Here is a 15563-nt window from a genome sequence, read left to right on the forward strand (position 1 = left end):
GTTAACAGGGAGATAGATGCAGTGTGAGTGTGCTGGCTGGACACTGCTTCCCATGTCGTGATTAATTGATGGGGCAAACAGCAGTTAAGCTCCCCACGGTCCACTGTGAGCCCTGTGCTATCTTGCTCACTTGCCACTGCACAATGTGGCAATGTTACTTTGAAAAAATACCAAGGACGTTTAAGTGCGCACACAGGGAGAAGAGGCCTATTTTAGAACAAGGGCTTTGGATGATAGAAAGACTCAGGCTGAAGTGTGAAGTGCATTTGAATGAAGCTGCAGATGCTGCTGTATTTGTTGTATGCGTTACTGGACATGTTTGGAGCAAGGGAATTGCCATTTAGTGTGTCATTCCTCAAAAATGTTTGCGTATATAATTGCCTAGTTTTGTCCCTGATTTAGTCATGTTTTATTATTGGTCCCTGTTTGAGTCATGTTTTAATCTTGCTTCAGGTTTGTTTTTAGTTCTTGGTGAATACGTTCTTTTTTGTCCCAGTTTAGTCCTGCTTTATTCTTGCTTTAGTCCTGTTTCATTCCTTGGTTAAGCCCTGGGTTAGTCTTGCTGGTCAATTCACCAGAAATGTGTTCGGATGTATTTTTATGTGTATTAGTTGAGGTTAAATTATCTGACAAATGTGAATGGACTGCATCATTATCCACAACACTGAAGAAATATCACTTTATACTATATATATATATATATATATATATATATATATATATATATATATATATATATATATATATATATATATATAGTATAAAGTGATCAACTTGCCAAAAAAAAAGACTGCATTATTTTCACTATGGACAATATCCTCTGTATTAAAATGTGGCATAGCTTCAAAACAGTCACACAATTATAATTATTTTTGATCCAATGTCCACATCCACCCATGTTTAGCCTAAATGTTTATTAAAAGTTTATTACCATGTTTGTTTGGCGCTTGTTTGTCACGATTTTCTGTCTCTCCTCATTCTGGTGCCTGTGTTGTTTACGGTCCTTCCTTTATTGACATTTAAAAGATGGCCCCTCTTCCCTCCGAGTGCATCCTCCTCTTCATCCTCCTCCTCCCTCTCCACTTCATACTCCTCCTCCTCTTCATCCTCCTCCTCCCTCTCCACTTCATACTCCTCCTCCTCTTCATCCTCCTCCTCCCTCTCTACTTCATACTCCTCCTCTCCATCCTCCTCCTCCTCCCTCTCCACTTCATACTCCTCCTCCTCTTCATCCTCCTCCTCCCTCTCCACTTCATACTCCTCCTCCTCTTCATCCTCCTCCTCCCTCTCCACTTCATACTCCTCCTCCTCTTCATCCTCCTCCTCCCTTTCCACTTCATACTCCTCCTCTCCATCCTCCTCCTCCTCCCTCTCCACTTCATACTCCTCCTCCTCTCCATCCTCCTCCTCCTCCCTCTCCACTTCATACTCCTCCTCCTCTTCATCCTCCTCCTCCCTCTCCACTTCATACTCCTCCTCCTCTCCATCCTCCTCCTCCTCCTCCCTCTCCACTTCATACTCCTCCTCATCTTCATCATCCTCCTCCTCCTCCCTCTCCACTTCATACTCCTCCTCCTCTTCATCATCCTCCTCCTCCCTCTCCACTTCATACTCCTCCTCCTCTTCATCCTCCTCCTCCCTCTCCACTTCATACTCCTCCTCCTCTTCATCATCCTCCTCCTCCTCCCTCTCCACTTCATACTCCTCCTCCTCTTCATCCTCCTCCTCCCTCTCCACTTCATACTCCTCCTCCACTTCATCCTCCTCCTCCCTCTCCACTTCATCCTCCTCCTCCACTTCACCCTCCTCCTCCCTCTCCACTTCATCCTCCTCCTCCACTTCATCCTCCTCCTCCCTCTCCACTTCATCCTCCTCCTCCCTCTCCACTTCATACTCCTCCTCCTCCTCTTCATCCTCCTCCTCCCTCTCCACTTCATACTCCTCCTCCTCTCCATCCTCCTCCTCCTCCCTCTCCACTTCATACTCCTCCTCCTCTTCATCCTCCTCCTCCTCCTCCCTCTCCACTTCATACTCCTCCTCCTCCTCTTCATCCTCCTCCTCCCTCTCCACTTCATACTCCTCCTCCTCTTCATCCTCCTCCTCCCTTTCCACTTCATACTCCTCCTCCTCTTCATCCTCCTCCTCCCTCTCCACTTCATACTCCTCCTCCTCCTCTCCATCCTCCTCCTCCCTCTCCACTTCATACTCCTCCTCTTCATCCTCCTCCTCCCTCTCCACTTCATCCTCCTTTTCATCATCCTCTTCCTCCTCTTCCTCCTCCTCTTCATCCTCCCCCCTCCTCTTCTTCATCCTCCTCCTCCTCATCCTTGTCTTCCTCCTCTTCCCCCTCCCCTTCTTCATCCTCTTCCTCCTCCCCCTCCTCCTCCTCTTCCCCCTCCCCTTCTTCATCCTCTTCCTCCTCCTTCTCTTCCTCCTCCCCCTCCTCCTCTTCTTCCTCCTCCTCTCCCCCCTCCTCCTCCTCCTCTTCCTCCTCTTCCCCCTCCCCCTCTTCCTTCTCCTTCTCTTCCTCCTCCCCCTCCTCTTCCCCCTCCTCTTCCCCCCCTCCTCTTCCTCCCCCTCTTCCTCCTCTTCCTCCTCCTCCTCCTCCTCTCCCCCCCTCCCTCGTGGTTGTACTTTCTCGACTTGTCCTGTAGGAACACTCTCGTGCCCTCGCTGCGCCGCCGCAGCCCGCGCTCACCTCGACACTAGCGGCATGTCTGCGCACTGACACGCACAAGCACGCTCCAGCACGCACAAGCACGCTCCAGCACGCACAAGCACGCTCCAGCACGCACAAGCACGCTCCAGCACGCACAAGCACGCATCAGCCTCAGCCTCAGCCTCAGCAGCTTCAGCATCAGCAGCAGCAGCAGCAGCAGCAGCAGCGCCTCGCAGACTCGCAACTTACCGCTTTCTCTCTCTGCACTGAATGAGAACAAGGAGGGCGCCCGGAACACTGCGACAAAACGCGTTTTGGTGGGAGTAAAAAAGGACTCGGAGCTGCGTTCGGACGAGGTAAAAAAAACAAACATGCACATGCACATGCACGCACACACGCACACCTACACACGCACACGCACACCTACACACGCACACGCACACCTACACACGCACACCTACACACGCACACGCACACCTACACACACACACGCACGCACACTCGGGGCGAAATCGAACATAACAACCGCATACGGGACGTTTGGATGGGTTGGTGCACTTGTGATGATAGACGCGAATGCGCGCGAGGATTTCTCAGGTTAGTTAATTCCCAGTAAATGATGCGTAGGTGTACGATAGAGTATGCTGCACTGGAGGGAAGTAACGGCACGGGTTCACGTAAGGCTAATTTAATCTGGAAATTGTAATGGAAGCAATGTCCGGTAACACAGGCTACGGGAGCTTTTTAAAGGCAACTTGTGAGGGGGGGGATAAAGCCGTTTTTAAGTAGTTTTTGTTAACTATTCTGCTATAGAGTCATAAGCTTGCACCAATAGATGTCCGTTACTCATATGTCATAAACTTCTAGCATATTTAATAATAATAACACTAAAAGCCCATTGTCCTGGGACCACAGATGTTACCATTCCAATTCCCCATGTTGAAGGTCATTGCCTCAATTCATCAAACGAATGCGCCGTTTCATGTGTATTTCTCTTTACAAGTTCATTTAATGAGGCAGGTGTGTCCGCAAAAAGCGCAAGGTGGACTGTAGTAAATCAAGGGCGCAGGTGTTTCCTTGTGGCACGGGACAATGCAAAATCCTTACCTAACCGACTTTTCTCTGCTCTATTAAACCTTACAGCTGCAAAACCTGTCATATGTGGATATGTCTGTTGTCAGAGCTTGTCTAATGGGCGTTAAAGATCATAAACAAATATGAAATATGAAAGGGCATATTGTTACTGGTGCGGTCATTGCTCAGTGTGTTGTCCCCTTGTTCGTAGGTCTGCCCCTGTAACGTGACCGAAGGAGGAGTGCACAGAACTGCTTCATCATGAATTTTGTAATGAAAGCTGCGATGGGAGGTGAGTGGTCCGCCTGGGCTGTGGGTTGATTTAACAGCACTGCAGTGCACTGGATTTAAAGGAGAGCCGCGTCCGCACGCACACCAGCCCTGGTGGAGCTGTCCTGGGGACTCAGATGAGCAAGGAAACAGACTTGGCGTTTGTATCTGTTTCGAAAAGGAAAATCAAGTGGTTTATGGTGTATTAAAGTCCCCTGTTGGATGCATATATATATATATATATATATATATATATATATATATATATATATCAGCCTACTCTGCAAAATTAGTTATTGATTTTTCATATCAATGCCATAATCTGACTTAATACACTATCATATTACTTTGTTCTGTTTTTGAGCGAGGAGAACCATCCGTCCCGCAGCCAGTGCTGGCTCCAAGTGCTGATAAGTAGGAAAGGTTTGTGTTAGGAATTGAAAAACATGCTAAATGTTAAATTATTGGTCAAAATGAGGGAGATGGTTTTCTCTAATGACCTCAGAAGGTAAAAAAAAAAGAAAGGAGGTTTAAGCTGAGAATTCCAAGTACAAAGACTTTTTAGCCTTTAAAGCCAGGCATTATCCTAATCTTTGCCCCCCTAATTAGAGCCTGTAATAGCTTTGAAACATATCCCTCTTGCTTCAGGCTTCAGGGCAGCGAGTGCGAGGAAACTAGCCACATTTATCTGCTCCGCTGCTGCACAGGCTATTGCACACTGGTCAGTCGCATGTAGCCTGAATGGATACGTCTTTGGCAGTTGCACTTGCGCTGTAGAGCTCCAGCAAAGCCCCTTCAGAGCTGCTCATTGGGATGCAGGGGATGACAGCGTTGGTTCGCTCTGCATAGCGGCCGGGGCTCGTGTCTGCACTGTGAATACTTAAATCAACTCTCTGCTGCATCACATTGCACAACACTACTGTGGACTTTGGGAATTCATTTGAGCGCGCAGAGCATGTTTTGTATGTGTGCGTGTGAATGTGGAATACAAGCAGTAATCAATACAGTATATGGGACTACTAGGGGAGAGGGGGGATTAATTATGGAGGTTGCACTGGGCGGGTGAGACCTACAGGGCCTGGTTGTTTGTCACTGAATGACAACAAGGACAAGACGGATGGCTAATGTATCCACTGTAATCTGCTTTTTGTTTGTGGCCTTGGGGAGTATTTTTCTCTTGAAAGCCAAGAAAGTGCTGACAATTCATTGGATTTCTGAATTGCACTATCGGGAAATTGAAAACAAACAAAAAAAAACAATTAGCTAAATTATCAATAGCCAAAGAAGTCATCAATCTGGTTGTTAGAAGCTCTCAATATACATCAATACGTTCTCCAATAAATTACATTTATCAGCAAACCAATATCATTCATTTGCTGGTATATTATTTTCAAGTAAACAGGTGAACTATGAAACTAAACCAGTGCTATAAAGTGCTATATGACAAATTGAATGATAGTGTGAGCAAGTGTAGTTGTACACACTGGGGAGTGCAGAGGAAAATAATACAAGGAGATTTGGTTTCATGGACCGGCACTACCTTTTGCCGAGTGTCTGGTGGGAAGTGTGTGGTGCGAGGATGCTGTCAGTGCATTAGTCAATCCTCCAAGGCTTATTTAGTTACAGATGCTTTTGGAAAAAAGTGAGATGTTTAACAGCGGGGATTCAGCCGGTCTGGTGTCCTCCTGCCATGGTCCGTGGCTTCTGCAGTGGTCATGTGATCACTATTTAGGAGGTCACTTCCTGTTTATGCTTCAGATGACAAATCGTTTTATAATAGCTGTTCAGACTTAATTTAACAAGCAAATGGAAACTACATATTTTACAAAAGGCTTTTAAAGTAGTCCATTATACTTTACTTCTTGTCTAGGATCAGGTTGCAAAGAGCGATTGCCCTAATCAAATCAAGGATCTAAAACCGACAACCACTTTCTTTCAAAATGTGATTTCCCCCCTCTTTACCACTATGCATATTTTCCATTTTCTAAATGTCAAATGTTAAGTATTCCAATTTCATTCACGCTGCTAGAAGTCACAAGCCAATGTTGTCCTGAGTAGAAAAGGTTGAGTCAGAAAGAGCATCTGGCGTAAACGTTTGCCAAATCAAAATGCAAATCACTTCTCACAAGTGATCTGCTGCGACAAGAGAAAAGAAGATTTCGCAAAAGAAAAATCTATCTTTTATACGTAACTTGTTAATCAGTCACACTCAATTCCGCTCACCCGGACTGTGTTAATGATCAAATGTAGCTAAACAGTTTAGTGCTTTTGTTTCCGACAGACTTTAAATTTAGGCACCATAAAACTTTCTCCCTGCGCTGATTGCATTTCCCCTTCAATGCTTTAGCGCTATCTCAGTACTTCGCAATCTCCAAAATGCTGAAATAGTTTGTCAGAAAATGACACTGTTAAGTGACGCACATGTCAGTCTGAAGGTGAAGAGCTCAATCAAGCTGCAGAAGCCTCAGGCGTCAGTCAGACCATGACCACATCAGCAAAAACAGTTCCCAGTCTGTAAATGGGGAAGTCGGTGTTCTGTGAGGTCCAAAACGTTTGCACATTTATTAAAACATGAAGCTCACAGACTACACGACTGGCATCAGCTCTAGCGCTGCACAATGCAATTAAACATTTTAAAATGATACGTTTTTATTAATAATGTGCTTTTTCAAGACATTAAAAAACACGCTTTACGAGACAAGAACCAAGCAAATAAACACAATTAATCAAACAAACTATAGAAATGATTAAAACATTAAATAAATTGTAACGAGTGATAGTGTATTATAAGAAGGGTAAATGCTCTCTTTAGTGGGCCTAAACCTGTGAAGCTATTCAAGTTTAAAATAAATGTATTATTATTTGATAGTAATGCAAATCTACCCTAAAATGACATTATTATATGTCACCCCAAGGTTAAGGTGATTTTGTCTTCACAACTGTATCTCACAATTGTAAAATACAAATAAAAAGAGGGAGAAGAATTAACAAACAAATTGTTAATTACAATGATTTTATGGTATGACTTTTACAACATACAACTGACTGATGTAATATCGCCTAAACCCAAATACTCTTCTGCACCATGATATAAGAAAAGAGAATCTGACGTAAATCAGTTCAAACACTATCATTGCACATTATATATACGACATATATTGTTTTCTGAGTCGACCCCAGAAGGGAAAAGCTTAAATGAAAGCAGATGCAAAGCTGCTCAGCCTAAAATAGATCCTAGGAGCGAGTGACTAGTCCCATATAAAGCATTGTGACAGACTCCAGGGGAAACAAAACTTATTAAAATTTTAATCTAATTCCCTCCAGCTCCAGCTTTGTATCTTGTCATTTCAACATGGAAGGGAAAACGGCAAAATTACACGCACAAAATGGCTCTTTTTAGTTACAAACACACAACATTTTCAGGCCGACGCTCATCTCGTTTCATCTTCTGTAAGTGCCTGTAATTGCATTGAAAAGCAGACTAATATGATTGACGGAGTGCCCTGGTCTGCATCGCTTGAATGGGCACTGACACTGACACACACACACACACACACACACACACAATCGCAAATCAAATTCACTTCGCCCGAGCGACCTTCAGCCCCTCCTTCAGAGCGCGAGGTGGTATAGGACATGAATGTTTGACAGTAAGCTCGGAAGAATAAATTATGCAAACCTGTACTCTTAGTAAGATAGAGCTTTGCATGAGAGAATACGGCTGACATAGGAATGTAAAAGGTGCGACTTACTCTAATAAGCAAAGGAATACATCTTTTTTATGTCAGCAGTCTTGTTAACATTTATAAAGAAAGCGAAAATGTAATATTAACAATGCTATTTCAATATGTGACTCAGAAGTGCGATTTCAGTGTTAAAGGTTAACTTTGTTTTATCCTTTTTATGTGGACTTGAAAAATAATTAGTACCAGTATCTTTTCCTGATTATACAAATAGAAAGTCACTGATAACAATAAGCCCAAGATTACACAACATTTTATTAGCTCAAACCATTATTTTCTGGGCAAGGAAACATTTATTCTCATTATTATTTTGGCCATGTGTTGTGCTGAATCATACTCAGACAGATCTGCTGCGTCAGGAAGTGCAGTCCTTTGTTTTGGATTCACTCACTTAATGCTTTGTCCTTTCTATAAAAGGCATTTTCCTCCTGTTAGATCTCCATAAAGTAATTATAAGCATTTTTCAATACTGTATTTTTGTGTGACATGAGGTGAGAGGTGTCTATCATGTGACATAATCGCACGAACAAACTAAAAATGAATAATTGTGACTATTTTAGAAGTTTGATTTCATAAAGCTGGTCACATACTAATGGAACAGTAATATATGAGCAAAATCAAAGCACTTTTGTTTTGTTGTGTGTCAAATCATGACATTTTTCTCACAATATTTGTAACACTAAAATTCCACATTGAGACACAATATTATGTCCAGCCAACAGAAATGTGTCTCTAAAAGTAATAGTTGAGGTTTGATTATCAGACAAATGGGAAACAATTATTTTAAAATATCATCTATTTGAACGTTTACCACATAACTTTATCATTTTGTAAAACGGCTCAATTTGTAGCATTTTTTCTGTAATTGATATTAAAATGTTCACGATATTATGTCATATTCAGTATACGGTCACAGTTTGTATACAATTACATAAACAGTCCCTGGATCTTGCATCTTATAGGTTTTATATAAGTAGTATCCAAACTTTTATGCTGTTGCACAGAGTTTGGCTTCGTTTAAACCCACTTGTCATAATTTGTTCTAACGCTCCCAATGCCCCTTTTGTAATTACACCCTCTCATTTAAGCTGCATCTTCTCATGTTCCACCACTCAGCGATTTGCAGGACTTTGTTGGTTTTATGCTGATACGTGAAAACACAACAGACTCCACGCCTTCTCTTATGCGGGGCTGTTTGTGGATCCCCTCGGATGCCCCCATCCTCTGCCATTGCGCTTCATTTTTCTCTGTTGTCATCCCTCGTTCCGTCAGACTGAATTTTGTGGACGTACTTTATCTTCCCGCTAATTTGTCACTGTCTTTCATCTCCCCATCCTCCTCTCGTCCTGTACGGATGGCACTTACCGGAACAACTCACATAATTAGACTCAAAGGGACAGGTGCTTTCTAGTTATCGTATCTCCCGTATTGTACTTTTACTTCAATTTCGGTTTATGGCATTTCAAGCACTAATTGTGTAAATGATCTATGACATCTCTAGACAATATTTATATTTTAGTTTTATAAGGGATACAAAACAACCCGGGCACATTGTGACTACTCTCATTTGTGTTATATATGGAGAAGCAGACGGACGACCCGTGTAAGGAATAGATGTAGAAAATCCGATGGGCCTGCCTTTGCACTCCTCACACATAACCTGTCTCCATAGATACTGACCACTGCAGTTTTGGAGAGGCTATCACTCAGTTGCCAAGCCGTCGCGAATCCCTTGAAAGCTTTTGTCAAATTCACAAACACATCGACAAGTTTGAGGACAAAATGTTGACTTGCTGCTTAATATTCCACCCACTAACAGATGCACTGATGATTCGTGCTATTGACAGGGATGTAATGTGTTTCCTGATCAATCCCAGTAGATCTGCTGCAATCACTCTTCAATGTGACATTCTGTACTTTAAATGTATTTGCTCAATGGTTGATTTACATACGTACTTGTTTCAAGCTGTTATATGCAAATCGGGAAAAGAAATTTGAACTTCCATCTTTTGAATTTATTTTCATCCTCACGATTACCATGGAACAAATGAGATCATGAAGAGTCAAGGTCATAACAGCAATACAACTCTTCTGAAATCAAGCCATTTCAACCCCCATTTGCAGTTTGTATACTGTAAAAAAAAAAAAAAAATGTTCCTGCTCTTTTATTATGTCCTTCACTCGCCTGATCTCTCTCCAAGGTGGCCCTCCTGATGTGGGGAAGATGCTGGGGGGAGAGGAGAAGGAGGAGGACCCTGATGCAGCCAAGAAAGAGGAGGAGAGACAAGAGGCTCTGAGGCAGCAGGAGGAGGAGAGGAAGGCCAAATATTCCAAGATGGAGGCTGAGAGAGAGTCCATGAGGCAAGGCATCAGAGACAAGGTGCGCAAACACTACAAGAGCAGCAAATAAACACGGGCCGGTTAGTAAGGGAGCACTGCCTGTAGTATTGGCTATATTTGGCTGAAATGAAAGCTGTCCTATCTCCTGTATGAAAGAACATCAAAACATCTAAAAATAGACAAACCCTTTCCTTGTGTCTCTTGATAATACCGCATGAGCATGAGCCTTGAGCACCAAATAACTAATTTAAAAGGAGGGGGAGGGTTGGAAATGATACCTTTTAATGTTGCTGATCATCTTAATGTGCCCTATAGACATCATTCACACTTGATTACATTTCACTGCTGGTTTCCACTATTATTCTGTCCATATTGCATGTTTTATCCTTTATCCTCCTGTAGATTGTAGAAAAGGTTTCGAAAGGGAGTCATCTGGACATTCTTTTTTCAATTGAGATGTTTCGACGTCCATCCAGATGTCATTTTCAATCTGAAGGTGTTGAAACGTCTCAATCTCGAAAGCAGTGCCCCGATGAAACACTTTCTTTTGTTCACCGACAAAGACAATAAAGGCACATCTGATTTCTGAAAAACAGCGCAAACCCAGAAAAAGTAATAACTCTGCCCACTTGCCCACACAGTATGGTTTGAAAAAGCGCGAGGAGGCCGAGGCTGAGGCCGCCGCTGCTGCAGAAGAGACAGCCGCCGGGAGCTTGACTCGACCCAAACAGGCGGTTCCCAAAGGCTGCGGAGATGAAGAGGAGGAGGAGAGCATCATGGACACCGTAGTGAAGTACCTGCCAGGCCCACTGCAGGAAAAAGTAACGGGGTGGCTCAAATGAGTTGTCTGTGCGTGGCAGATGACATCATGTTCATATCTGTCTACACTAAGGTGGGCGTTTTTACACCAATCTCCCTCTTTCGGTTAAACCAAACACATATTTAGAAAACTGTTGTGAGTTTATCGTTTCATTATTGATTTTTTTTTGGGATGTATTTAATTTGTAGTCCATCTTATTTTTACCTAACCGAGGGGGTGGAGACTGTACACCAATCAGAGACCAATATAGGGCCATATGAGACAGATTTTGAGCCAGTAGTACAAATAATACCATTAGATTAGGCGAGCCAGGCTAACTCAGGAGCCAGGCAAATGTTGGCTGAATGCGAACAGCAAGCAGAGGGATGAAATACATGTTGTAGCCTGAGATATTTAAACTCCTTTACCCTCTTGATTGCTGCACAGCTATAAAAAAAAAAAAAATGTATTATGCTGTTCTCTTGGTTTTGTACATAAATATAGCTATTATGCCTCAAGCAGGGCAAACAATCATTTACTATTATAAAACTAAATGTGTGTCTAAAATACTAAAAGAAAATGTGATAACTCGATAAGCCATATTTTAAAAGTTAACGTAATCTTGTGTTTTGTCATGATGTTGTTGAGGTTTTGCACACGCAGTACCCCTTTCTTTGTTGTACTGTACATAGTGTTGTCTATCTCCCTAGTGCTACACTGTCAGAAGCCTCATGTCGGCGTTGCGTAGTAGTGTGTAGCAGTACTTTTTACTCCGCCACCTTCAGTGTCTTGCATGCCATATGTCTTGACATGTCTGTTGTGTGAGTATGTAAAGTCACTGTCTCTGATATTGTTTGTCATGCAAAATATACGGCAATAATGCTTTGAGTTTGAGTGTGTTTCCACCGTTGATGTATGTATAAGAACAAGGATTAAATATGTATGCGTATTGTATTTATAGATTTCCTGGGTTTTGTTTTGTTTGAATAATAAGAAATTGGGCTACTGTGCTGTAGTATGCACAACAGTACATAGCCCTCTGATTTCAGCCATAAAGCCAGAACTCTCAGTGTTACACGTTACCAAGTATACAATTATGTAATAATCTTCTGATCATATTATTTATAACTATGTTACATGTAATGTTAAAAACAGGTCTCTTTGTCACACCCAATAATTCAAAGATAATTTACGTTGGTTGAAGGAAAGCCACATGTAATGAAATATAATGCCATGAGCAATAAAGGGTTGGTTATCTTTTATGATTTTGCCTGAGAATAAATAAAAGGACATGTTGATCACAAAAAGACTGCTTCATTGTTATGCTTTAATTCTACAGCTGTAGAATTCTACATTCTCTACATGTAGCCAGAAAAACATATTTGGCCTGATCTTTATGCCTAGATCACGAGACAAAAGGTTGTAATGTCCACGTGGAGCCAGGAGGTGTCACTGTTGAAGGCAAAGGACGGAGCGTTATCTAAAAGAAGTCCTGTCCTGATTTAAAATCAAAGCCTGATACACAAGACAAAAGAGAACATGGGTCAAGCAAATCAGCATTTATTGCTTACAAATGTTTACATCCTCTATTATTTTAAACAACAAATGTAAAACACAAGCAGTGATAATAAATCAAGGATATGTTACAGTGTAACGCTCAATCATGCACCAGAAGTCTGTATTCCCCTTTGACAAAAGTTAAATCTACCATTTATCTATCATTTTTAAGTGATATCACTTTTAAAGATGAGGAGTAATATTACCATTGTATAACTCTACAACTGAATGTACAGTGTACATTTGTATTTATTGCCCATATGTATTTCAAACCACAACTCCAAAACAAGCAGTTGATGGTGTTTAACTGATGGTGACAAAAAAAAGTAGAACTGTCATATTTAAACACACATTAGATTTAGCTCCAGTAAATAAACACAACACCTATTTTAAGAAGATTACTCAGACCAACTCTCACCGTCTAACGCGGGATGAAACGGATAGAATTATTATATTTTTGACTGTTTTCCAGATTATTTTTTTTCTACTTCCTCTTAGTTTACTAGTTTTTACTTTGACACTTCCGAAAGTCACTGTTGAATATACAGGTAATGTAGAGTTTAAATACTTTTAATGAGGCTGAGCGAGTGTGAACATTGTGATTGTTTAAAGGAGAATAAACCCTGCTTAAATATGTCACAGGCAATAAGTCAAGTTTTCTGCAAAAATAACTCAAACAATGACACTTTAGTTGACTAAAAGGACACTCAGAACGGTACACAAATACATTTCTGTGTAGACAATGATCAAGGCACAGTTTTTAAAGTCGTTTGGAAGGATGTTGAAAGTCAAGGTGGCGCCGGTTTGGAGACAGTCTTGGTTTTTAAACATTTGTCCGACATTTTGGGAAAATGGGTCCTCCCTCAAGCCTTCTCTTTCTTACTGCAAAGAAACACAACGAAAGATTTGTGTCATTATTACAATCCACATCAGAGACTGTTGATGTTTCGTTTTGCAAGATGACAGGACAATGCAAGTGTAGAAGAGAATTATGCAGCACAGATTAGAAGGCTGAAGTATTTAAAGCTGTAAAAGAATAAATAGAGAACAGCAAATAACTGAAGCATTGAAAAGCGCAGATCTCTGTCAACCAAGGCTTTATCCCCTCAATAGCAACATGATTTAGAGTCATCTAAAGCTCATTCATGCATTAGTCCTCCCTTTGTGGCTCGAGCTCTTCTCTACTTCAGTGTAATGCACAACATACTTGGGTTGTTATGCATCTGTTATAATGAACAATTGAATATTTTGACGTCATATTTAAACCAGCTAAATCCCACTGAGAAGCATTATAATTATTACACTTATAATAATTGACCAGGTCTGTGAGGAAACATTATGGTCACAAGTTTCAAGAGGTAAACAGATAGTCGGGGTTATTTATCTCAATGCATATCTCATAGTTTCAGTGTATATTTCTTATTTATTGTTTACATTTTGCTTTTTGGGTAAATAATATTCTTTTGATTAAAAAAACCTGCTTCGTGGCTCAAGAGACGCCGCACACTTTGACAGAACAGAGGGTGGGAAAACTCCTCATTGTGCTTTGAGAAGAGACAGAAGTGTGAAAGGGCTGAAGGTGGCAGCAGATCCAGCACAAGATGTTCGCAGAAGAAGAAGAAAAGTTATTTATCAGAATATCTTGTACTTAGTTTTAGACTTGAACTTTTTCCCGAAGGCTTTCTCCAGCTCTGGGACGGACAGAGTGAACGTGAAGGAGCCGTCTGACTCTGACCTGACGACCCGGGCTTCAAACGACCAAGGAAAAATCATGATGCAACCAAAATAAGACAAATTACCTCACATTATTTATCAACCCTGCTCTTCGTCTTCTAAGTGCTGAAGTCATAACTGGAGAAGGCCCTGTGGTGTTGTATTTGGCTTGGTTTTCTGGCTCAAAACTCAAGTTACAGGCCGATGAGATCACTACTGTTCTCCTGTGAAAAGCTGATTAAGGCGTACTCACAAAGATGTAGTGAAGATTGAGTGTCCAACTTAATAGACATCAACGCCAAACACATTACAGAAAATACTAAATATGGATCTCTGAAGTGAATAAGATCATAGTATGCGTTTTGCACTAAAGTAGAACTACTTACCCAAGTCATTGTTGTTCATCATAGCGTTGGATCCTCGGAGGCGAGGGCCCTGTTGAGTGAAGTGATAGCCAAACTTTAACAAAGTAGAGTTTTTCTCCAGCATAGCGGCGATCTCCATCTCCACCTTGTTACCTAATGGTTGGCTCTGGTGTGAGAAAAAAAAATACACATGTACTATTACATAATGTGAAGGAATACTTGTACTGTTCAAAATGCACTTAAATGGTACTGTGTTAGATGATTCATGTGATGTAATCCCTCAGTGGTCTTGTCAACTGGAAACTGAAACTAATACACTTAGTCTGGTTAACAAGAATTCAACCCTTTTTTGTTTTTGCCATTAAATGGGATTTCCAGAAATGCAGTACAGAAAAAGACAGGAGTAGTGTTGAAGTTGTTGAGGTTCACTTGGGGAAGGAACAGGATGGAACGTTCGTCAGAGGGAAATCTCATAGTAGATGATAGAGATAGTGTTCAAGGGGCCAGATTGTGATGGTTTTTTGCCAAGCACAAGAGGGATAGTGAATATATTTGTCCAAGGCTAGAGTGGCCAAGTTGGAGTCATGGCAGAACAACAAAGAAATGCAGATATTATGGGTTGGATGGAGGCAGATAGCCAGATGTCCAGTAAAAAGATAGTTCACCTGATTGTCTATCTTAAGCTCCTGTAGTGTTGTATTGAACTGCAGTGAGTCGATTAATGTCAGGATCCCAGCCCCTGTGATGAAGTTGGATTCCACATTGAGGCTTTTTAGGGTAGTGTTTACTCGTAGCATTTCTGCAAGTGCCTGAAAAACACATTTGAGTTATAAAGATCTTGGCTTTGTTTATTATATTAGCGAGGATGAATTATCTGTGTGACCTACAAACGCCACTGGGTCATTACTCCTGGTGCCGACAATGCTAAGCCTCTCGACACAGTGTTCTTCATCAGTGCATCTGCGTAGGCCTTCAAAGTCGGGATAGGGATATTCTGGGTAAGAAATAGCACAGTAATCTACAAGAGGGTCTTTCTGTCTATT

At 41.6% G+C, this 15563-nt stretch overlaps 2 protein-coding genes across 3 annotated transcripts in view; one reads left to right on the forward strand and one right to left on the reverse strand.

Moving 5' to 3' along the window:
- The first annotated feature begins 2841 nt into the window (after positions 1-2841).
- On the forward strand, positions 2842-12192 carry cplx2a (complexin 2a). Of its 2 annotated transcripts, none has more exons than XM_072462462.1 (4): positions 2842-3015; positions 3945-4025; positions 9948-10126; positions 10728-12192. In XM_072462462.1, exons 2-4 carry the CDS (start codon positions 3995-3997, stop codon positions 10926-10928), a joined length of 411 nt encoding a protein of 136 aa, XP_072318563.1. In that variant the 5' UTR covers positions 2842-3015; positions 3945-3994; the 3' UTR covers positions 10929-12192. The 2 variants fall into 2 exon arrangements, with proteins under 2 accessions (XP_072318563.1, XP_072318564.1); XM_072462463.1 differs by lacking the exon at positions 2842-3015 and adding an exon at positions 3230-3256.
- A 232-nt stretch (positions 12193-12424) lies between these two features.
- Positions 12425-15563, reverse strand: part of tmod1 (tropomodulin 1) — a 14487-nt gene continuing 11348 nt past the window's right edge. The window contains 6 exon segments of the mRNA XM_072462601.1: positions 12425-13324; positions 14091-14190; positions 14542-14686; positions 15186-15329; positions 15408-15460; positions 15463-15514. Of these exon segments, the coding sequence (XP_072318702.1) occupies positions 13306-13324; positions 14091-14190; positions 14542-14686; positions 15186-15329; positions 15408-15460; positions 15463-15514 (513 nt within the window). The 3' untranslated portion in view covers positions 12425-13305.

The sequence above is a fragment of the Eucyclogobius newberryi genome, unplaced genomic scaffold (genome assembly GCF_026437365.1).
Source record: "Eucyclogobius newberryi isolate DKJ021-1_F unplaced genomic scaffold, fEucNew1.0.hap1 SCAF_4, whole genome shotgun sequence".
NCBI lineage: Eukaryota > Metazoa > Chordata > Actinopteri > Gobiiformes > Gobiidae > Eucyclogobius > Eucyclogobius newberryi.

Bases quoted from the DNA above. Each gene is read 5' to 3' on its own strand.
- cplx2a (XM_072462462.1), top strand. From the start codon at position 3,995: ATGAATTTTGTAATGAAAGCTGCGATGGGAG. The intron at 4,026-9,947 runs GTGAGTGGTCCG...TCTCTCTCCAAG, and splicing joins AATGAAAGCTGCGATGGGAG to GTGGCCCTCCTGATGTGGGG. The intron at 10,127-10,727 runs GTGCGCAAACAC...TTGCCCACACAG, and splicing joins GGCAAGGCATCAGAGACAAG to TATGGTTTGAAAAAGCGCGA.